The sequence below is a fragment of the Symsagittifera roscoffensis genome, chromosome 3 (genome assembly GCF_963678635.1).
Source record: "Symsagittifera roscoffensis chromosome 3, txSymRosc1.1, whole genome shotgun sequence".
NCBI lineage: Eukaryota > Metazoa > Xenacoelomorpha > Acoela > Convolutidae > Symsagittifera > Symsagittifera roscoffensis.
This window is the reverse complement of record NC_087064.1, coordinates 29,207,576-29,232,628: the sequence shown is the minus strand read 5'-3', so window position 1 is coordinate 29,232,628 and position 25,053 is coordinate 29,207,576. Positions and strand designations below refer to the sequence as shown.

The window sequence follows — 25,053 nt, the reverse complement described above, 5'->3', positions numbered from 1 at the left end:
AAAACAAGCCAAGATTCAGGTAAGAGTGTTATATGCCTTCAAAAAATTAAAAAATAGGTATACTCTTCCAACACATCATACCAGCTTGATTCTTGTTTGCGTTTTCTAACCATCATAAGTTTCAGCGTCAAAACTTTTAACAACTTTGATACTTACCGCAAAATAACAAATCTTAAATGACAAGTGGACGCACCTAAAATAGTGATTGATAAGAATGAACGCGATTACCAAAAAATGACAAATAAGTCTCAAAACTGACCAAAAGCTTACAAATGGTTTTGCTAGCAAACACAACTGCTCAGATGAGAAACAAATCACGACTCTTCTCGACTACCCTTTGATACATCTAAAAAAAATTTGATTTCAGATTTTCCACCCTATCGTCAAGTCGGCAACAAAATTACACATTTCGTAGTTTGCGTAGGCAGGATTTTATTTATTAATGAGGACATATCGTCGATCGAAACTATATTAATCGATATCAGTAACTTTTAAAAAATAATTAGATTATCTGATATTGTCAATCGATGAGAAAAAAAGAGCCCAAACAGGCTATCTTTGGACCACTGAGGGGCTAGAAATTGCAAGCGTCCAAAAGTGACACCTCTTTATATAGTTTTTTTTATAAAACGCATCAAATTGTGATAAAGGAAAAAAAATTACGCTGAACAATCAGTGATCATGATAGAAAAGATTCGTCATCAAATACAAAAGGGCAATTAGAGGTAATTTTCTTAAGCCTTGTTCAAAACATTTCAGTATGCTGATAATCACAAATATCAAAGACAAAATTGTGATACTCTCGAAAAATACAAAAAATTCGGGTTAACGTCGACTTTTCTAGCATTGTTCACTACCAAAACAAAACCTCGTAGGGACTCCAGTTTGTATCATATTAAAGTACATTTGATCGTGATTTGGATTAGAAAAATTTCATAAAAATTTTTTTCGGTGCCGGAAAAAAACTGCTCGAAAATTTCCAGTTATATTGAAAATTTCCAGACATTTTTGAAAAGAAACGTGATAATTTTTGCTAAAAAAAAACAAATTTTTGAATTAAACAGTTCCAACTTCATTAGATTTATTTTCTAGGAATATGTACTGTTTTTATCATTTGAACTTTTAATCATTCAAAGCCATAGAAATTTAGGCTCAATAGTATCTTTTATTTCATCAAACATAAAACTAAAACTGAGATTTGTCCTTGAATAAACTGAAGTCGTGACGGCAAAAAAAAGCTGTTTAGAAATCGCCTGATTTTCTTATTCTTGATTCCTTTTTGACTTGTATTTTTCTTATTCTCTTTTGAAAATTAAAAAATCAAACTAGTTTTTCTAAGGCTGAAACAATCACATGAAGTTTCCAGAAAATGAACAAAAAAACCTAAACGCCATAGTTCAATCTATTCGATGAGCGAAGACGTCAAAACAAAAATCTCAATTGTTTTCTCAAGTTTTCTGCAATTAAAGACATATTTGAGAAACGTATTTACTTATTAAACAAAATTAATATTTATAAATTAGAAAGTCTATTTACTGCAACACGAAAAAAAAACAATTCATAAACACTTAGAGCGCAAGGTGACATTTATTGGTGCCAACAGATATCCGTTAAAGAAACAGATAAAAAATATTGGATCAACCTTACAACCTTCTCCCCTATGTGGCCTACGTAGAATGTCCTCCCCAAACATGTGTTAATTCTGTATAAAACATGTATTTTCATACAACGCGCATTATGTGATTAATTTGAACTACGTTCATCGACTACTAAAAACATTTCAACATATTTTGAACGTGTTAACCTCAAAACATTTAAAAAGAGAGTTGTAAAAACGTAGTCTTCAGCGAGTCTCTGCTAAGCTTGAGTCTGAACTGAATAAAATTTCAAACCCATTTTGCTCGACACTGCAACTCTCCGTGTTTTTAAATCCAGCCACGACTTAAAAAAAGGTTTCAAATTGATGCACACTTGACCCCCTCTAGGCTTTCTGTGGGGCAGTTTATAGCTTTTAACAAATTTATCGGACAACGCCTTAAATTTTTGAAATAATTCATTCTAACCTTCACGATGAAAGTTATTCAAAATAGTTCTTTAAAATTTCGTGTTTGCCTTTTTGCCGGCGTTTTTTTGTGTTCTTTTCCATTGAAAAATTACATGGCAGGTGTTGCTGAATGAAAATTGTTTAGAGGCTGGGGTCTTTAAGTTATATTGAAAAAAAACTGACCTCTAAAAACCCGCAATCATTTTGGTGAGCTATTTTGACAATTTTGAAAATTCGGTTGTAATTTCAACTACAATTCACTGTCTCAAGGTCAAAATTATTCCCAATTTTTTTTAAATCACTGTCCAGTAAATTTCTTGAAAGCTATGAATTGACTGAAAAAAACATGCTACGCCATAGTTCCGTCATCCTCTTGAAGTGGTGGTCGAAACACCACGATATAGGCTATTCTCATCATTACTACAGGCACGAGAAAAACTTCCAAATAGTCTTGATAAAGCTGGCTAATTGCAATGGTAAAACTAAACAAAATTAACTACAAAATATTTCAATCATATCAACTGGTTTTATTTGCGGAAAGTTTTGCTAATAGTATCTTGTACAGTAAATCGATGCTTTGAAACAAAGCCACAACTCGAGACTTAAGAACTTCTGTTATTTCGAAGTGTGAAGAAAAAGTCTGTGCAAATTTATCGGGATGCCACCGAATTCTTTCTCGCTTTAAAGTTTTCAATGCCATATTATGATCTGTTTTAGTTGCCACGAAGCTTTCAATCACCTTGGAGTCCAAAGCACGATTTTCTCCTCCGGGAAACGGAATGTTTTCAATTTTTATATCCAATTGCTTGTTTTTAAGCTTCAACTCCATAATCCCGATCGCCGTCTGATATTTCATGTACATTCTGGTAAAATTTGGAATAAAACTCGTTTTGGCTCTGGTCAGCAAGGCAGAAGCCGGTGGTACTCTTGAGCTCGGAAATTGAGGTCGTTTAGGCTGTTGATTTCTCTTTGGTGGTTGGTGTGCCGTCTTCTTTTGTCGTTGCTTTCGTGCGTACTCGTTGGCTATGCGCTCGGACCAAGCACTGTAAGACTCTGATTCGCCCAAAGGGTCTCTTGAAGTAGATGCTAAATCTTGCTCTAAATCAGTAGCGGATTTAGGGGGAGGGCGCGCATCCGCTCCTCCCTCAGGGATTCGTCCCAAAAAATTTCCCCTTTATACTAATTTGAGATCTTAATTTTTGGATGACGGACCCTTACTATTTTCTAAAACCTCCTTGGAAGCGCCTGCCGAAAAACGCAATTTTTTGGTGAAAAATTTCCAAAAAGTGCCTAAAACGCCTTTTTTGTCCTATTTTTTTTAAATGTGCCTGCAGCGCAGAAAATTTGGCCATAGTAGGGTCTTTTTAGTGATTTGGGAGAGCTCATAAAACCAATTTGGTTGACCTAAAACGAGATAAAAACCGCCCACCCCTCGAGAAAAGCCTAGATCCGCTCCTACTCTAAATAAACTTTAAAAAAATTTTGCTCGTAGCAGTTATTGACAGCCAATTAGCTCTGAACATTTGAAATAGTTCAAAAATATTTGTTTTTTTTTTTAACTTGAGTGAAAGGTTAATTCAAAACTTTTGAATGTTCTTCGCTAGTGAGAGATAATTTATTTAAAAAAGCTAACCAAATTTCCCTTGAGAATGAAATTGTTCACTTTCAGCCTCTGCAGACAACTTTTCGTTCCATTCTGTATTCTGACACCCCTGAAAGATACCGATTAAGGACAAACAAAAAAAAAACATGATTTAAATTATCCGGACAAAACGAATATCAGTTGAAAAAAATGCGTTTTTCTCAAATTGGGTTGACTTCAGACACAGAACTATGAAGATCCAACTTGATGAGATTTTTAGCAGAACTAGAATGGTGCATTCAATTAGCTAAAGTCGAGCCAAAAAATTTACTCTAAAAACGACCATTTTTGGCTTTTCTTAGTCAATGAAAAATTACGACAAAACTATCGGTTAAATTGCTGACAATAGTAAATCGTAAATTAGTGAGAGACATTTTTCGGTAAACAACTGAGACAAAAGATAAATTTCGGCATTTTAGTCGATCATAATAACAACAATTCATAGCTGCAAACTCAAAGCAAGCTCTCAAAAGACTGGTATTTGCCCTTGAGACAAATTGCTCTTTTTTGGAGGTCAGACTTAATCAAGACTGAACCGTGTGAGAGAAAAAACGGTAAAAAACGATCAAAAAGGTATATAGCCCCTCGAGTATACATGTATAAAGGTTAGCGTATGGGGGATTCTAACTCGGTCGACCGACTGTTTGGCCGTTGTCATATACGTTAGGTTATAGTCCTGTTAGTGACTTATCTATTTTCGTTACATGCATTTGTACTTTCATGCTTGAGCGTGAACATCTTCCGCCCACAGAAACGGAAGAACAGGGGCGAGATTAACGGTCGGAAGGGAAGTTCGCTCGTAGCTGTCTTAATGAGGGCGGAACGTGCGCATCCGTCTTTGCCGTAGTTACGCTTAAAGATGTGAGCGAGATAATAACCTCTCGGGCTGTCGGGCTCAATCACCCATACGAGATCACCCATTTTGAGAACAATGTCAGATTGGGTGTTCCACTTGACACGCTTGTTAAGCAAAGGGAAATATTCTCTTAGCCAACGAGACCATGTAGCGTCAGCGTACGACTGTGCTGGCGCGTACCTTTTCTTATGATCGAAGTCAAAGTCATGTCCAGGAGAGAGCGACGGAAAGCTTGCGGCGTACTGCCCAAGCAAAAAAGGTAGGGTGTTAAAGCTTCTAAATCACGCGACTCGGTACTTACCGGAGTGATCAGCCTTGCATTCAAATCCTGGTTGACTAAGCAGAAGGTTGTTCCTAACACTTCATCTGTCACCCACCTACAGCCTAGTATACCGTGGAGTACACGTCTAACGCTACGGACGAGGCGCTTCCAAGAGCCGCCATGATGGGGTGCATTAATAGGGTTAAACTTCCAGGTTATACCTTAATGTGCAAAGACGGTTGGAGCTATGTGGATTCAATTTTTGATACATGCAAGAAGTTCCTTTTCTGCACCAACAAAATTTGTTCCGTTATCTGACAAAAAAGTACTGGGTGTACCACGGCGCGCGATAAAACGCTCGATGCCCATCACATGTGAGCTGGTGTCTAGTGATGGCACAACCTCGAGGTGTACAGCCCTGGTGGTGAGGCAAGTGAAAAGAAAACCCCATCTTTTCTCAGTGCTCTTCAAATGGGAACGTAACATGGTCCAAAATAGTCCACGCCTGTAGAGGAAAAAGGTGGCTGCTTATACCCGAGGCATTCGACAGGTAATTCGTTGATAATCGGTGTACTGTGACTGCTTTCCGCTTTCAAAGTGTAACGGAGTGGTTTTCCATAGACTTCAGCAGTCGACGCAACCCCAGTATAGCGTACTTTAAGTTAATCACGACGCGCATTAAGTCCAAGCCTTGATGAAAATGCTCATGGTGGAGCTTCCGAGCCAACAAGCTCACTAATGTATGCCGCGCCTGAAGCAAAATAGGGTGTTTAGTATCAAACTTGGTGTCAACTAAACGTCTTATGCGGCCAGTGGACCGAAGGATACCAGCCGGACCCAAGATCGGGGAGTACGAGGCAATCTTTCTATTGCTTTTAATGGGTTAATCAGAGGTGAGTAATTTCAATTCCGCGGGAAATGAGTCGGTTTGCATAAGATGTATAAGCTTCTTTTCCGCAATATCCAGCACAAGAGGATCGGTGATCTCAATGCTGGTACCACAATATTGTGCATTAAACGGCAGCAGCCTTAACATAAAGGCAATGGTTCGTTTAAACCTTGTAAAAAACGATTTTTTCCCAGTCAAATCCATGATCCGGAAATTTGATTGACGCAACATCGGTGACTAAGGTAGATGATGTCTCCAAATAATTATCAGTATCGCATGAAGGACCCTTTAACCGTATTTCAATGATCACCTCTAATTGGGTTTAAACGGCCAATCTCCAGTCCTTAGAAGGCTCGGCTCAATAACGCCGAAGATACAAAACTCAAAACGATTCTTTGAGTTATGGCTTTATCGACAGGCGATCAACACCTCGGCTCACAACCAATGTGCCCTTTACATGATTCTATTTAGGACCTAAGACGAGCGACGACTGTTCAGCATTACGTATTTATTTAACCGATGAAGGCGTCTCATTGACTTCGGGGTTCATTGCGAACGTTAATTCTCCAACATGACTGATATACTTAGTCGAAACAAACCACCTAATTTAAGCAACTTTAAGCAATTGAAGCAAAGTGATTGATTTTAAGATCTGCCATGAAACTTGGCAGCCCCGTTAAGAACTCGGAGCACCTTACCCGGCTCATTCGGATTTATAACTGGGTGGTGCGGAAGATACCACACGCGATCGGTTCGCGAACGTGAATCATGCGGTTCGACGGTAACGACATGACCTTTCTTGATGTCCTCCCTTATTGTATCTGCGTATCTATCGCGCAGTTCCGGGTCTTTACTTAACCTTCACTCCAAAATGTTAAATTGAGCAAGCGATGAGTAATAAACATTATGGAGACTGACTTTTTCTATCAGCACAAAGCATAGTCACGATGTATCTTTCACCATAGTGGAATGATTCTGAATTGAAGAAGGATAAAGCGCGTTTACCCGCTGAACAACGGGCATCGACTTGTTTAAAAGCGACATAAGATTCCAATTCATACTGGTCACTTAAAGAAGAATCTTCAACAACACAATTATAACATGAAGTTAGCTCGGTGGACGGCAGCAACGGACCACTAATGACCGAACTTATCGGTAGGCGGACGGAACATGGTGAGTTAGAGGCTTCTCCTAAGAGGAACTCAATCGGACGAACGGCGTGGTAGTAATCCTGTCTCAAGATAACTTCTACATTTTTGTAGCTGTACTGAGAGGGCTTATAGGAGCTAATTGAAGATAAAATTGCTGCAACTCAGGTATATTGATACCTTCTGTATCAATGTGAATAATGTTTTTCACAAAAGCCTCCACCGTAAAAGATATATCGGCGTTATTCGGTTCAGACGAGACGTTGAATTTAACTCGCTGGTTACTTTTACGGCATTGAAACCACTGATGGATTAGTGGACTGGCTCACCAACCAACTTTAAGCGGCTAGCGAGAGATGCGGAAACTCACGAATGTGTAGATGCTCCGTCGCAAAGAGCCAACGTCTGGACACTGGTGCTATCAGAAGATACACCAGCTGTTGTAATTGGCAGCAGTAATGTCGGTAAATCTTTGCAATTTTTGCACCCCACAGCGGCAAGAATGGGAACATGTTTAAAATCTCTCGGTTTACACTCATGGGGTTAACTTGATGCGTTTTCCTTGTTGGTGTAAAAATTCTTTCAGCACCGTGAAGAAGGAAGTTGTGTGTGCTCTCAGTCCTGTTTTGGACATTTCTCTGCCTTCGTGCAATTACGGAAGCTATGATCCCATTGAGGCATGCGAAGCGTAGTTTATGCTCAGCCCAAAACTTTCGCTCGCTGAGTAGCATTCTTTTCTTTGAATGCAGCGCAAGACCAAAGAGCATTATTTTCTTTACACAGCAAGCACGGCGGAAAATTAGGCTTGCCCTTGTAATTGCTAGGGACTTCAGCGTTTGAAGCAAATGCTTTCGTTGATTTCGATTTAACTGTTTCTTCCGTTTTAGCTCCGAGACCAATAGTGCGCAATCTTTCGAGGCCTTCCGATTTCTCTTTCGACCAATTATTGAAATTGAAATCTAAGAGACTGGGACGCTGCCAATTATACCTAACGGTATGCATTGACCAAGCTTCTTTCAAAATTTTAAGCTTGCCGACAGCTTGCTTCAGAAGAGTCAAGCTTTCAATGTCATCATGAAATGACAACGATTGAAAGACTGCAACCGGTCCTGAAACGGCGAAGGAGAAAACTGATGACATTCTCCGAACTATCCATTTTGAGGGGAAGAAAACTGTATAACTTATCCAAATAAGGCCCCACAATAGTATTAGGCTGGCCAAACTTCTTCTGCAATGTAGCAATTCTATCATTGTAAAAAACTCCACAATAACAAATTTCAACGGTAGCCTCTTTGAATTTTCAGGTTGCGAGCATATTTACGTAAGTTGATTTCTCGTCATCACTCATGAGGGCGGAATCGATGGTTGAGGTAAATTGTCCAAACCATTGGTGCCAGTTCAGAGCGTTACCATCAAATTGACTTAATTTCAATCCTGGGATACGATCTTTGCGGTAACTTTTCATCAGTTCACAAGCCAAATTCGGTTGCTCTACCGGATGTTTAAATGGCGAACCAACAAGAGGGTTGGAAAACCCTTGGTAAGCGGGGTTTGTACTTCGGAAACCAGCTTGAGGAATGTAATATACGGTACCACCACTGGTTTACGGCATGATCCCGCTTGAGGTACGACCAATCGAACCTGCCAAAGAAAACATATTCGCATTGTCAATCTGATGGGGTGTCATCACAGGTGTTTGCGGGGTCAAACCACATGCTGAAATGCCCAAATGGGCACCAACAGGCATGCTATTCGCATCGCAGACATGGCACAAAAAGGCTGCTGATTCTGCATACAGTAATAATGTGAATGCGCTGATGACAAGATGAGTTATTGTATGGTACCAAGAGACCTGCGGCACAGGAGGCGCGACTGTTAGCATAACTGTGTGCATTAAAGGAAAATGATTAATCAGACCCTGCCTATTTGTTAACCAAATTTGATCCGAAGTTCGGAAAGGAAGCAGCTTGAGGGCTAGCAGAAGGTGGTTGATAATTAACACCGACATGAGGTGATAGACAAAGTGGACAAGACAAATTTGATCTCGGGCAACTTTGCCGAGAGGCTAGATGATTACTGATATGCAAACCAGGACCACTAAATGCTCTATGCTTAGCAGTGAAACCCTGACCGGAGTTTTCATGAGACAGCAGAATTATGATCTTTGACAGAATCAACCCAGCAACCAGTACGATTCTTCTCCCTTTTTCAATCAAGTTGAAGACTGACTTTAGTTAAATCAGTCCTATCTAATTTTTCACTTACGGCAGTTAGGTCATCTTCCATTTGCAATCCTTCAACCTCAAATTCTTTCAGCTTTCTCCTATGATTCTCAGCTCTGATTCATTTTGCTGCTGTTTAACTTCAAATCTACGCTAGCCTGCCTGGCAACTTCTTCTCGCCGCAACTTAATCAATGCGAGATTGCGTTTTATCTCACTTGAGTTCTTAGATTCCAATGCGGCCGTATACCGACTAAAACGTGATCTTGAATCATGGGCTCTTTTGGGGTTCGAGTTCTTAGAAGCTACATTTGACCTTTTAGGCCCAGTGCCTCGAGTTTGAATTGAAGATTAAGACCTAGTGTCGCCAGCTACTTTATCTTTTTGAGTCAGTTTTACAGTCTCATTTACTGCGTTTTCTCAACCCAATTTATAAAAATCAACCTCCTGTAAGATCTCATTAATAATCTCTGTTAATTTGTAGAGCCAAAGATCTTGTTTGGGTATGTATTTGTCGCGGTCTCCTGCTTTTCCAGCCAATTGAATGATTTCCTTTTTTATTTTAACTGCGTGTTCCATTTAAGTTCTACATATTATGAAAACGGTCTCGAATTTGATCCAGCGGCTTTGATTTACAATGAACTCTAGTACATGGGCATGATATTTGTAAAGATCATTTTCTGTGGAAACTCTGTTTTCAAACAGCTTAATCAATCTTTTGTATTTTTTCTTCCATGCTTCTATTTGCTCGATGATTTATAGTTTACAAAAGAAGCTTAAAAGAATAATATATTTGTATGACATTAACAATCAACTACTACCATTCTGAAGGGCCAAACGTTTCCACTTCTTACGGGTTTTGAGGGCACTGAGGCTAGCACTAAAACGCCTTAACAAGAGGAAAGTCTTTAACTCAAGACGAGGGAGCTGGTGAAGCTCCTTGTACTTCTCAATGAGTGCCTGGTCCTTAACCTTACCCTTAGAAATGAAGCCTTTTACCACGTTAAGCACGAGAATAACAGTTCCAACTCTCTATATTCTCAGTACCGCTCCGTTGACAGTAAGCGATTGCACAAGTGTTATGCTTGTACTTTAATAACAAATTTGAAAGTTGCTCAGTACTCAGTCTAATAGTCTACGGTTATCGTTACGGCTATGCTCACATATGGAAGTATTATGGTCGTCGTGCCAAATGACAAGGTCGGTTCGTGACAATAGAAAAAGTATTAATGGCGTCGTGCCAAATGACAAGGTCGTTCGTGACAATAGAACTCGAACAGCCATTTTCTGTTCATACATCAATGCAAACACTTATTTGCATGCGAATGGCTAAATCAGCGATAGTACGATGGTATACGGTTTAAAACAGGAGCGAAGCGGACGTGCGCATCACTGGCAATTTAACAAAATAGCATGGCAGATAACTAAAAATATATGACAAACACTTCTGATTAGAGAATTAATTGAGAGCAATGTCGAAAATAAATTCAAACTAAGTTTTTTTTTTAGATACGTTGTCAAATACGTTCGACTATAGTCCTGTTGGTGACTTATTTGCTTTCGTGCATTTACACTTTCATGCTTGAGAGTGAACACTAAAGCTGCCTCTCCTCGGCTTGAGCTACCCTGCTTTGCATTGCCTTACGATGCCCAGCCCCCCTTGCCTTACACTACCCTGATACTTTCCCTAACTCCTTTTATTAACCATTGTCCCTTATAAAAATGCTTAAGCATTGCTTCCATAGAGTTTTTGGCGTTGCGTTTAAATAATATATTTTGTGCCCGAATTTCTGAAAACACATTTCAACGTATTAATTCTGCAAAAATTCTCAGCAAGTTCAAGGAAAATAAAACTGCACCGTATTAATTCTGCGAAAACTCTAAATAAGAAAAATCAATTTGTGTCTGAAATCAACCCACCTCCATAAAAACGCGTTTTAATTTTCAAGTTTTATTCGTTCTGTAAAGAAAAAGGAAAAACTGAAAAAAAATTATATATATACATTTGAAAATCATACCCCCAACACGCCACAAAGTACAAGTTGATAGACTTCGCTCCAGGTAACAAATCACTTCTGGCAAATGAGCTTCATGCAACCACTCTGGAACGATTTCTATGACGGATTAAATCTCCTCTTCGGTTATTGTCCCAAATATGCCATCTTGGCAATCTTTAAACCCGCATGACTTTACAAAAAATGATCACAAGTGAAATATTTTTTTTAATTTGAGCTCAAAACACCAGTATCTTTCTGATGATTAAAAAATTCCGACAAAAATGGCTAGCTAAAGAGTCGAAATGTGTCTGGAGAAAAAAAACCACCCGAGCACAAATATTCCGTCACTTTCTTCAAAAGTCGGAACAAAAAGTACTATACATTATAATTTGAATCTGTTAGGTAACCAATTAGCGTGTCGCAATTCCATTTGTAGGGGGTATTTGAACGCGCCCGAATTGTGAGAAAATCGCCGCATTCAAAAGGCCTCATCAACGCATTCAACAACATAGATTAGTACCTAAAAACATAACTTTTTAAGGAAATTGAGAAACTGCCAACTTTTACACATCCAAAACACCACGATAAAATATAAATACAAATGTCCTTTAAAACTCTCAATTTGGTAACCTTTGCACAAAATGGGCAAATTGCATTGGAAAAAAGTAGACGGACTGGTGATAAAAAAAGCTGAGCGAGCTCACTTAGGTGATAGCAATCCTGACAACCATGATCGAGTATTCTTCATAGTAAAAATTGACATTGGAGGAATCAGCTGCAAAAAAAATTGCAAATAATTGCAATGAAAACAATAAATAGTTGGTAAACGCCAACTCGAACAGCCATTTTCTGTTCATACACCAATGCAAACACTTATTTGCATGCGAATGGCTAAATTAGCGATAGTACGATGGTATAAAGTTTAAAACAGGAGCGAAGCGGACGTGCGCATCACTAGCAATTTAACAAAACAGCATGGCAGATAACTAAAAATATATGACAGACGCTTCTGATTAGAGAATAAATTGAGAGCAATGTCGAAAATAAATTCAAACTAAGTTTTTTAAGAGCTTGTTTCGAGCGAAGTTCAAATTGAAAAAGATATGTCGAGAAACACGATTTCCAAGGCTAAAATAAAATTGAAACTACTATAGCTATTACTTGAGTAGGCGACCGTTGTGGTATATAATATATAGGTATGCATTTATTTATTTAATTTATTTAAATATTCATCATGAGTAATCAAATTATCATAACACAATATGCAAAAATTCAAAGATAACTCATGATAGGACAACCAGAAAGCCAACGAGAGGCTTGTTGAAGGTTGCCCCGTAAAGGAATCACATCATATGACATCAGATCAAAAGGTTCAATTATTAATTTAGGTCAAGAGGCAAATTTAAAGCGAAAAAAAAACGAGACTTAAATAGTGCAATCACTCTTTTTTTTTAATTTAAGATCTTTATTCTTTAATATGAGAACCAGAGATATGATTCAAGCTTATACTTACAAGGGTATACAACTGACAGCGGGCGGATGCGAAATAACGACTGTTAATTTAATTAGCGAGCAAGTGGGCCCAGTTCTTAAGAGCTGGTAATCCAGTTATTCGCTTTTTTCTAACTCCCCTTCCTAGAGTCCACTGCCTGGTACCTTCGACGAGAGGTTAACAGGTTTAACCGAGGACTCAGGGAAGTTAGAATGGATCAGTTCAAGTCTAGCGATATAATTCATCAATCAAATGCCAATTTCCTATTATATATGAATCTAAGATTGAATGACAGAAAGCATTTTTTGAATGATGGGTTTCAAAGGAGGAAGGTATAGTTACACACCAATTGGCTAATATATTGATGAATTTGGCAACACGATGGGAAACAGAGTTATATTTAAGCTTACTTTTCATTGATGGTAAAATACGAGCACCCTTTACTGATGACCTCGTTGAATAAAAAATAGTTTCACATTTCAGACAATTCTTCATTAACTATTTTCTTTAGAATTTCATATACATGTAACTCGTATACAGTAGCAATTTTGCTTTTGGCCATTATTTCCGTTATCGAGTCACGATAACTTTTGCGAAAAGTTTTACGAAAAAATCGTTTTTGTAGTTTATGAATAACATCTAATGCACTTTTGCAAACTGCTCCATAAACAAGAACTCCATATTGAACACAAGGTTGTACATAAGTTTTGTAGTACATGACCATTTGTGAAATGGTCATCACATTACGAAGCCGGTATGCAACTCCGCAGAAGCGGGTTAATTTTTTTCGTATAATCTCAATATGATCTTTGAAGGATAGTTTATTATCCAATTCAATGCGTAGGTATTTGCAGCTAGCAACGGGTTGTAAACAAGTGTCTGCGAAATATATAGCATCAGCTTTGGATTTTGACAAAAATTAATAGCTTAGACTTCGATCCTTCTACGGTAAGTTTATTAAACTTCATCCAACTATCTATTCGATTTAGATCCTCTTGAAAGTCATCAAGGGAAGCGTTTTGTTTTTAATAACAGATGTATCGTCAGCAAACAAAGTAAGTCGGCAATTTCTTACAATTCTGGGAAGGTCATTGATATAGATCAAAAAGAGCAACGATCCTAAGACTGAACCCTGTGGCACCCCGCACAAAACATCTTTCAATTCGCTTTTAAATTGATTAAGGACAACATACTGTTTCCTATTAGACAAGTAACTTCTTAGAATTTCCAGCGACTTTCCTCTTACTCCATACCGCTCTAATTTATCAATTAAGATCGCATGATTGACAGTGTCAAAAGCTTTTTTCAGATCTAATAAAACTAACATAACGTCTTTTTTCTTCTGATCTCTCAGGTTACGAACCTCTTCTGTTAGATCTAGAACCGCTTTAACTGTGCTTAATTTACTACGGAAGCCATATTGATTTGTACTGAGCAACTTGCAATTTTCCAAATAACTACTTAATCTGATATGAATTGTCTTCTGAAAGATTTTTGACAGCGTTGATAACAAAGATATGGGTCGATAATTTCCGTATTCGTCTTGCAATCCAGCTTTATGAGTCGGAAAAACTTTAGCATTTTTTAAGTATTTGGGATAGCACCCATTTGGGTAGCAGGTATTGAAAAAGTTCGTAAGCCATGGCGTGATTATTGGTTTACATAATTTGACTATTGCTGTATTGATGCAATCACAACCCGAGCTGAGTTTATTTGGTAATTCTGTTATTATTTGCTCTATTTCTGTTTCCTTTATACTCGGAAAGAACATTGAATAATCAACATTTTCTAATGAAATAGGATCTGCAACTCCAATTTTATCACTTAGATTTGGACCAATATTTACAAAAAAATTGTTCATATCTTGAGCTTTTTTTTTTCATTTATATCATCTGGCAACGTTACATTTTTATGTTTTCCAAGATATGCTGCAACCACTTTGTGATACTTATGAGAGTCTGTTGTATTTAGCTTAGATCTCCAGAATCTTCCGATTCAGGGCATTGGATTTGTTTCGTAATGAGTTATATTTGATCTTGTTATCTTCTGTAGGGTTTTGTATATATGTCCTGTATGCGAATGCTTTTTTGTTTGCTACTTTTTTCACTTCATTTGTCACCCAGGACTTGTTATTTTTCGGCACATAATGAGTTTGAGAGGGAGCAAATCTACCAATGCAACAGAATTATTTCAGAGAAATTTTCAGCAGATTTATCCAAATCGGATAAGGTACCATCAACTTCCTTCAGTTTGGACTGTAAGAGGAAAGCAAACCTTAACCATGTATCATCATTTTCAAAAACTTTCATATTTCTAAAGCTAAATGTTTCTTTATATCTACTAACCAATTTTGGCATAGAGATAGAAACTTCAATCATGAAATGATCGGCTGGACCCCAGCGGTGTATGCAACTATTGTTAATTCCAATATTTCCCCAAATATGATCGATACAAGAGTTTGTTTTTGAAGTTACTCGTGTCGGTAACAGAGGTGACAGCAAATTATAACCGAAAGAACTGAACATTTCAGTAAGATCATCTCTTGCCTTGTGTTTTTTCATCATATCAATAGTAAAGTCTCCCATAATCACATGTCTCTTTTTCGACTTGGCTTCGGTTAAGACCTTTTCTAGTTTGTGGACAAAATCCTCGACCCTCATTGACGGTTGACGATATATAACAGTTACAGCCGTTGCCGTTTTATCACCGGCTACAACCTCTATTTTTAAAATTTCTCCTGCAGACACCTCCACTAACTGACTTGTATTAAGCTCCGTTCGTATATATAAACCTACTCCACCTCCTCTGCTCAGCCGACGGCTGGAGAAAAACTTGTATCCTTGCAAATTGAACAACTCGGCTGAATCATTAGGGCTCAGCCAAGTTTCAGTGACAGCGATAACAGATGGGGCTATTGCAAGTTGCTCAAGACTTACTTTAAAGGCTTCAAAATTAGATTTAAGTGATCGCACGTTAACATTTAGTAATGAAACAGCCTCAAAAACTTGGGTAAATGACGATGGGGACATAAAACGAAATAAAATAAAAATGAGATTGAATAAAAGTCCCTACTGAGGCTGTCTTGTCTTAAATACTTAACCACTGTCTTCTACAGTAAACACACTTGAAGTATTGCTAACATTAGAATGAAGCTCAGTTTGAGGAGATTGTTTTGCTAAGTTATCAACATACTGCACAATTTTTTCAGGTTCATTTCTGTGCTTTTTAACATAATCAAGGATTTGCTGATCCGACCCGGGACTTGGCGGAAACACTCGTTTTGGCGTTGTCGTGTTGACATTTAGCCTCATCGTTGCATCTTGATTTCCTAATTGAAAAATTGATTTTCTCTTCTTTGCTAAAATTTGCGCTTTACCAGAAGCAAGCAACGTTTCCGCAATAACCGAGTCCGCAACATTATGAGTGAACACCTTCCCGTTCTCACGCTTTATAAAGACTTGCGGTGCGCAGTTGTTTTCAAATTAAGGCCTTTCATATAACCGAGTAAATCCGAATCTCTCTTTGTCAGTCTCTCAAAAAGGTATACAGGTTTTTTATTGATCTGATTGAGATAATGTCGTAAAAAATGCTTCCTTGCCCAGATACGGTCTTTGACATCAAAATAGACAAATTTCACAATAATGGCTGGGGGGTATAGTTTAAAAACTTCCCTCCAACAAAATTGGTCCCCCAACTGAAAGTACAAACGCCAACAGAAAGTAGGAAAAAGTCAATGAACGCCAGAAAACCAAAAAAAACGACTTGCTTTTTGAAAAAAAAAATATAGACTCAGAGCTCTTTGAATTTCGAGAACAATTAATAATCGCTAAAATTAACATAACTTGTAGCAACCGGAACAATAGGCAAATATTTTATTCCGCTGAGAAATCTGAACAATAAATCCACTTTCAAAAGAAGAAGTCGATCATGGTTTTTGTGGCTTCTACACATTTGCTTTCCGATAGTGTAGTTCGCCTCACTTTTAACAAGGGAATTAAACTGAAATCATACATGAGTGAAAAGAAAAAACCGGTCAGACAATTCAGCCAATTTCAAATTCAGACAAATCGAACAACCCACGTGAGCGTAAAAACGTGCGCACAAAAATTTTCACTTGCGGCAAAACATCAAAGCTTCATTTAGATGACTTATAGTTAATTTCCTAATCATAATGTTTCCAAACTTAAAAAACCGGCTAAAAATATCAAACTCAACAGAAAACTGCACTAAAAAGCTAACCAATTTAAACGAAAGCAGACCCAAAGCTGAGAACTTTACAAGCGGTCAAAAAAGATATCAGTTAAAGGGTTGACCACCCCTACCACGTACTGGCCACAGAGTTACGCTGATAATCTTATCATGGGGAGGGTGCAATCGCCTATCATGGAAATTGGGTAGTTGGTTGAAACTATTTTGAAACTTTAACTTCTTTAAAAGATAAACTAATTGCGATTTAATCATTGCCCAACCAGAAACCAGTACCGAGTTTAACGCCTGAATTTTGCAGTTGATTGATACATTTACACAATCAACGTTGATTAATCTTTCTTAGTATCTAGTTTGAACAATTTACTGATTCGTATTATCTAAACGCAGAAGAAAGCATTTTGTCTTGTTGGTCATAGATACCATGAAAAAACCTTAAGAATGTCCTTAAAAATTTCAGAGCAGTGGGTTATTTCACCAACAGCAAGAATTCCACTCAAAAACCGAGTACGTTCACTTACCGAGCCCCTCGAAAATTCAAGCTAAGAAAATTGCAAACGAAGTTCGAGAAAAAGCCACAAACACTGCTAAGGTAACGCTCCCCGATAGATTGTCTTCAACGCGCAATATTACTAGCCTCTTTATGCAGCGCCGATAATACCGAGTTACTCAACATCTCTTTGAAGAATAAACCGAATCAGGCAGCAAGCTTTAGAAACAATGCCGACGCCAAAAAACCATGAGAGCAATGTCAAAAATCGTGAACCTCTCAAATTTACACACAGCGGCGATACGTTCTAATATTTTGATTTTGGTAAATCAGACAACTGAATTTTTGTATTTGCAACATTACCTGCCCTCAAATTGATTTCAGAGTCCAAAATCTGCCATTGCGCAGAACGTTTTTTTGAGTACCACCGGATTTCTTCTACAAAGTTCATACCCTATAGGAGTGATCGAAAACACATTTATACCGTTGGTATACGCTCTGCTGCCCAACAAGACTCACGACACAAATGAAAAACATTTCGGCTGCTTAGAGCAATTCGGAAAAAAAATAGTCATTGATTTTAGGCAGTTGTTTGCAACGCCATTAAGAAAATGCATCCTGATACAGAATTTTTTTTCTTCCACTTGGGCCGGGCAGCATGGCGCAATGTACAAAAACTTGAATTTATGCGCAATTAAATAGACGATAATGAGTTTCGCCTAAATATCAAAAACATGATTTGCTTGGCATTCGTTCCCGTTGACGATGCAACGTTCGCATTTGAAGAGCTGCGAAAAAAAAGCCTTGAAAAGAATTTCAGAGTCTAGCGAACTACTTTGAGGACACCTATATTGGTGCACATAGAGAAAAAACGCGTCAAACCAAATTTTGACATTTCCCATTAGAACTTTTTTAACCGACTACTCAGCGGAGAACGTCGTGCAAACAATGCATTGGAGGCACGGAATGGCAGCTTCACAAAATTCGTGTCGACAAAGCAAGAGTTTGAGTCAAAGATGAGCAAAAAATGCCGATACTATGGCCAGAGATTGATGGCCGGTGATTTCATTAGAAGCCCAACTAATCAATCGCCAATGAAAAAACTAGTGCAGAACGCAAGCAATTACAATCGAGACCATATACAGAAGTATTTAAAACTTTGTACCTTCAATGTAGCTATATCCTAAAAACTTACGCACAGCATATTTGTTTTGATCTTTGAAAATTGTTATTTGATGTTTTGAATTTCATTGTTAAAGTGTTGAAAACCTTCTGACTCTAATCAAATTAGAAAAATATTAATTTTTCCGTTGATCTAGCATCTTTAACCTAATTTGGCCGAATTGTCTTTGGCTGAATTGTCTGTGGCTGATTTTTCTCTGCGCCGTCTTCACTACTTTCATTGAGTCATTGATTCTTAAAAATACACTTTTGCACTTCAAATAACGTTCTATCAGGTAACAAATTCGTTTATGAAATAAACCAAATTCATTTAAATCGAGAAAACCTTCAAAACGAAAAAAAAAACAAAAGGAAATTAACCGAAATCTAGGGTAGCAAATTTACAAAAACAATTTCAATTATAGTTAAATTTACTCGAATTAGAAAGAAAGACCATTGCTTTGCAAAGCAAGCCAAACGATAGTCCGGCCATCAACTTTTTCCGCGAATATGAAAAAAATCGGCTCCCGTTTGGAAGCAAACGCAGATCCTTTGGCCCTCCAAGCATGGACGTTACCTTTAACCTGAATGCGCTGAAGCTGTCATTGACTTACGAACCACGCAAATTTTCATGTCATAATTCCGTTAGCAAAGTTGTTTCCGAAAATGAATCTAGTACCCGGTGATAATATCGTTGCTAATCGCGAGCATGAAGAACAACAGAGTGCAGAGTCGCTTTTGCGTTCATCGTGCCCAAAGGTCATCGCAAATCACATCATTAGTTTCTCAAATAAGAGGAAGCATGGAGGAGCAGCGAAAAAAGCTCATCCTCCTTTGCTGTATTAATAAGCATGGAGGAATAAAGAAGTAACTGTCCCGTTCCGATGACCCCAGTTGAGAGAAAAACTTTTGGAGTAGGAATTTTTGACACAGATGCAGGTACTGCAACAAAACATCGTAGAGTTTTGAGGGATATATGCAAAAGACGCGTGTTAACTTGTGATTTGGTCACCAATAAAAAAAATCTTTGAACATGGGAGTTATAGAATTTTCATATATCACACCAGAATTTTATACCAAAATTGAAAAAGACGAAATTGTCTGTTTGAGCAAATTTGGTTGGTAACTTCATCGGTAAATGACAATATTTTATCTATAAATACGATCATCTCATTTTAATTTGCTAACTTAAATTTAACCAACACAGAATCTTTCAACAGAATGTCATCTTTCGAATTTTCAAGAAAAAGAATAGATTCCCTCAAAGCTCTTCGAATTTCTAGAACACATTATGACTGGCCCTTTTTTTTGATAGAGTTAACCAGATTTGAGAAAACTGGATCAATAAGTAAAACTTTTATTTCGCTGAGAAACCTGAAAAATGCCAGTAACGATTAATTTGAATATTGATAGCAAAGGACCACATTTTTTAGGCAGTTGAAAATTACACTTGCCTCATGTGTCTCTGTCGCCTCATTCTCTACGGGGACCAGTTGTTCCAAATGAGCCACCAACTGGACCGCTTTCACTCCTACCTTATTAGGCACAAGTAGCATATGAGGCAGTAGCCTCACAAGAGGTCGCACAAGCGAGTCAAACACTAGAAAAAAAACAATTTGCAAATAGTTTCTAAAGTTCTCAGAAAACTAATTTAAAAGATCAATTCACCAATCTTGACTAAATTATGAATGGAATTTTGGTATCTCAGACAGTATTGATGTTTTTACACTCCGTTGATGAAAACGATGGTAGTATTGCATTGAGGCCAACATTATACAAATGTTTCATCAGCGGTCATTCGTGTTGTTTCATGAGCAATCAAAAATTCTGATAAGTGCCGAATGCGCAATTCCTTCCAACTCTGAACACTAGCAATGCGGAAGCAGTAAATTATTACGCACTTTTAAATCATTCCAGGACGAAAAAGCAAACTAACAGCTGCGAACAAAGACATACACAGAGGCATAAATGCATGCGATACAAAAATGAATGATTTTAATTAAAAGAAAATGCAAAGAAGAATTCAAAATTAAAAAAAAAACTTGCGAAAAAGCTTTTTGATCAAAAATTTAAAAATCCCCAAAAAAACAGAACCAAAAAAACCTGCAACATGAGAAAATTTACCATGAGCTTTCGCAATCATGGAAAGAAGCCGAACTTGCAGAAAAAAAACTTTCTGCGGGAGCTAAGCCGGCAAAAATAAGCAGACACAAAAGTTTTAAATTGCTGCAAACTCTCGGTTTGCAAAATCACCAGTCCCCAACTTAACTGAACTCCCGGGCTTGGTCGTCTCAGGCGACAGTATTAGAACAACATGGAAGAAAGCTGAACTTTCAAGAAGAGTCGGGCTATGGGAACTAAGCCGACAAAAATGAACAGACGGACGACCTTCTGAAAAAGCAAAAAAATTCTAGTTAAAAAAAGAAGTCCTGGCCGGATTCGAACCACGAGCTTTGAAGTCTCAACCAGTGAATTATCTCTATGCTAGATGTTCTGGCTGGTTGATTAAATACAATTTATAATAAAGCACGAAAAACACGTAAAATTTTGACGTGCGAATTCTGTGAACAAAGTTGTTTACGGGAATAAAGTGTAGTACCCGGTTGCAACACCCTTGTGGCAAAGGTAATCACATAAGTGAAAATTTTATCATAACATAAAAAAAATATATTTAGACACATTAAAGGGCGATGTGAAAACTAAGGGCCTTATTGTGATATTTATGGTGTTATAGTTCCGCGCTTCGAAGAAAGTAACGGACAATTATAAATCGAGGTGGTATTTTCTGCGAACCAATTTTGGTGACTAGCAATTGTTACTAAAAGACAATTTTTGTACCAAACTGAAGATACCCCATAAAAAATTACCTGCAATTATACATCAAAAACTACGAGGGTCTACGTTGCGCCACTTTGGGCTAAATCATATTCAATTTGACTCCGCTCTGCGTGCATAGCGCGTAGGCAGCGAGTTAGATCGCGTTCAAGATTATTTGAATTGAGACAGGCTAATGAGTCCCATTACTTCCTTTCTTCATACAAATTATACACAGAAGCAAAGCTGCACTTTGCAAATACAAGCCAGAAAACGGTAAAAAGAAGCTCGGTTGCAATGTAAAAACGAGCAATACGGAAAAAAAACAAAACCTTGAAAAATAAAATTTTGCAATGTCACGGAATCAAACCGCCAACCTGAAGATAATGAATCTCACGACTTCGCATAAGTGACACAAGCATAAGTGACACAAGATACTACATAATTGCTAAGTGACACAAGCCAATCATGACGCATTAGCAGTACCCGTCAATTTGAACAAAGTAATTTACCAACTAACATGCCTTAATTTGTCGAGCGGACGCATTTTTTTGTAGTAAACGAAAAAGTTCATTAAAAACATCCGACCCTGCACAGGATCGACCCCTCTTATTTTGTTGCAGGTCTCCTTCGCTAACTCACTAACTCTATGCTACAGATCCATGATACCTTGAAGATTAAGTGATATTTGTAAAATCATAGTCTGTGTTAAGATCCGTAGCATTGGCTGTACTTACTAGCTGGTTATTGATCTTATGCATATACTGCAATATGATCACTTTCAATATGAACACTAATATTTGCGACCTAGCTTGGAAAAAAGACAGTTCATACTATCACACAAGCTTTGCTTGTGTAATGAAATTGAAACCGGTTGTGTCTTGATATTTCGAAGTACCTAGATAATTGAGAAAAAATGATTTTTTTAAAGAAAAGTTTCAAATTATTTCTTGAATCTAAAACACGAATTTTTTTGAAAAGCAAACGGCGTACTCATAGCTTCTCTCTGACACGAAAAATTTAGTTTTCTTTTTTAAAAAAAGAAAAACACTAATTTCTTGTAGAAATATCAAAAACAACTCCGGCATCAGTTTTAGAAATGCAACCTTTATTGTTTCAATCAATTGTAAAGTTTTGTTTACGGAATTCATTTTCATAGACATTCAATTAAAATATCGTTTCTAGCTCTTGTGGAAGGACCAAAGAATGAGCCTAGAGAGCATCGATGTGCACAAAAGCGAAGAAGTAATTCGCAAAAAAGAGTAAAGAAAATCTTGAACTGTCTAGCTACTAAAACACATGAACAAAAGAAAAAATCTCGTTTTTATTCCGTGTTAAATACAGGATGATGTGCCTCGTCCAGTGACGCCTTAAAACGACAGAGAAGTTGCCAAAAATCAATTTGCAATGACTTTTACGCCTGATTAATTCGCCGACTATGCCTCGCGTTTACAGAAAACTGCGAGAACTTCTATCTCGATTTGGACAATTTAACCAATTTCAAACCACCGTAACTTTGGAAAAAAAAGAAAAAATATCTTTATAACTTCAAGCTCATGACAGCAATGGCTTTTAGGATTTACAAAAAAAAATACAAAAGCTTATCGCCGGCATTAATCTAACCAGCAGTGATTGTAATTTAGCGCTGGTTTTTATGGATGCACTGAAATAGTGTTTATATAAATTATCCGGACAAAACCTACAAAATTCAAACTGAAAACTCGCTTTTCTCAAACTGAGTTGACTTTGAATGAGAAATTAAAAACCCGCTTAGAATATTAGCAGAATTAAAATGGCGGAACTTTTTTTGCGAAATTCGGGCACAAAAAATTACCACAAAAATGGATCAATTTTGGTTTTTTTAGTCAATCAAAAATTAGGATCAAGCTACTGAGACAATTACTAACCAAATTATATCAAAGTGAGCCACTCATGTAGCCTAACAAAGTTTAACAAAAATATAATCTCTAAAAAATTGTATGAACATATTTTTATTTGATAGACAAACAACGTCATTTTCACTAATAAAACATATTTTTTTTCATTTAAAACAATTTTTATATGATTTGCGCATTTTCTGAAGATATCCTTCATAAACTTTGTTTGATTACGTAAGAGGCTCCTTTTGACATAGTATGGCCAGCAATTGACTCAGTACCTTAAGCAAAGTTTTTGATAGACTAAAAAGCCAAAACTCATCCATTTTTGGGGCAAAAACATTCTGCCCCAATTTCGCAAAACAAATTCCATTATAGTAAGTCGGCTTAAATTCTATGAAAGTTTAGTCTTTATCATTCTTCACCTAAAAGCGACCCATTTTGAGAAAAACGCGTTTTAAACTTCAAGTTTAATGCGTACTAGCGTGTAACTCACCTCCAGTGCTTCGATTTTTTTGACAACTCATGAAAAAACGCATATAATGGAAACCAGATCTGCAGGCTTTTAGTTTACTCTGACAGCACCGAATTACATGGTTGGTAATTTCAGATTTTGTAAATTTTTTAATTCCTACTTTCCGTCTAATCTCAAAAGCTTCAAATCTCGAAAACTACAAATTTTTGAGTAGTCACATTTGGAGGCAAGATGTTCAACTCCTGGGAGTACCCTGGCAGCATCTATTCACAGTCTTGGGATATTTAAATTTTGTGAATTTCTCTAAATCTATGTTAACTGAAAATTTTGGAACAATCATGAAAAACATCATATCTGGAAAAATACAAGGATTTGGGCAGTCATGTTTAGAGGCAAGATTCTCAAACCCTATGAGTATCCAGACAGCACCCAACTACAGGATTAGGAATTTCAAATTAAAAAAAAATTTAACATCACAAAAAACGTTATATCTGGAAAACTACAAAGATTAGAGCGGTAAGAATTGGTTGCAAGGTTCGCAACCCAAGAGAGTACTCTGATAGCCCCCAACTACGGGGTTGAGAATTTCAAATTTAGAAGAAAAAAATTGTTTTGGTTTTCTGAAGTTTTTTTTTGAAAAAATCACAAAAAAAAGTCCATCTCGAACACTACACGGATTTGAGCAGTCACATTCGGAGGCAAGATTCTCAAACCCTGAGAGTACCATAACAGCACCCAACTACAGTGTAAGGAATTTCGAAAAAAGTCATATTTCAAAAACTACAATAATTTGAGCAGTCGTAATTAGAGACAAGGTTCACAACCCCCTGAGAGTACTCTGATAGCCCCCAACTACAGGGTTGGGAATTTAAATTTTGAAGAAAAAAAATTAATGAAGATTTTAATAAAATTTTTGAAAATATCACACAAAACGTCATACCTCGAAAAATACAAGAATTTGGGCAGTCATAATTGGAGGCAAGGTTTGTAACCCCCTGAAAGTACCCTGGCAGCAACAATCTACATGGTAAGGAATTTCAAATTCCGAAAAAAAACTAATTCAAGTTTTTTTTGAAAAATCATAAAAACGTAAATATCTCGAAAACTACATTGATTTGAGCAGTCATATTTGGAGGTAAGGTTCTAAACTCCTGAGAGTACTCTAATAGCACCCAATTCCAGGGTTTAGAAACTCAAGTTTTGTAAATTATTTTGTAATTTGAGTTTTCTGAACAATTTTGAAAAAACATCAAAAACCTACACTTAAAAGATTTGAGCATTCTTAATTGGAGGCCAAATTTGCAACCCCTTTGGGAACCCTGGCAGCACCCCACTATTGGGCTGCTTAATTTAAACCCGGTGGAAAAACCAATGAAATCAGACTGGAAAATCGAAAAAAAAACCTTAAGAACTGCAATATACGATATAGCTGAAACGTGAAAAAATTCTTTCGTTTAACATGCAAAAATCTTACGTTGA

The 25,053-nt window shown here is 37.2% G+C and overlaps 1 protein-coding gene across 1 annotated transcript in view; it reads right to left on the bottom strand.

Annotated features, from left to right (window-relative positions):
- Window positions 1–2,469: 2,469 nt before the first annotated feature.
- The window catches only part of LOC134841336 (NF-kappa-B inhibitor-like protein 1), a 30,977-nt gene continuing 8,393 nt past the window's right edge, over window positions 2,470–25,053 (bottom strand). Inside the window, exons 3-5 of the mRNA XM_063857255.1 lie at window positions 19,863–20,008; window positions 3,678–3,756; window positions 2,470–3,142 (exon numbers count right to left, since the gene is read on the bottom strand). Of these exons, the coding sequence (XP_063713325.1) occupies window positions 2,562–3,142; window positions 3,678–3,756; window positions 19,863–20,008 (806 nt within the window). The 3' untranslated portion in view covers window positions 2,470–2,561. The remainder of the gene's footprint in view (window positions 3,143–3,677; window positions 3,757–19,862; window positions 20,009–25,053) is intronic.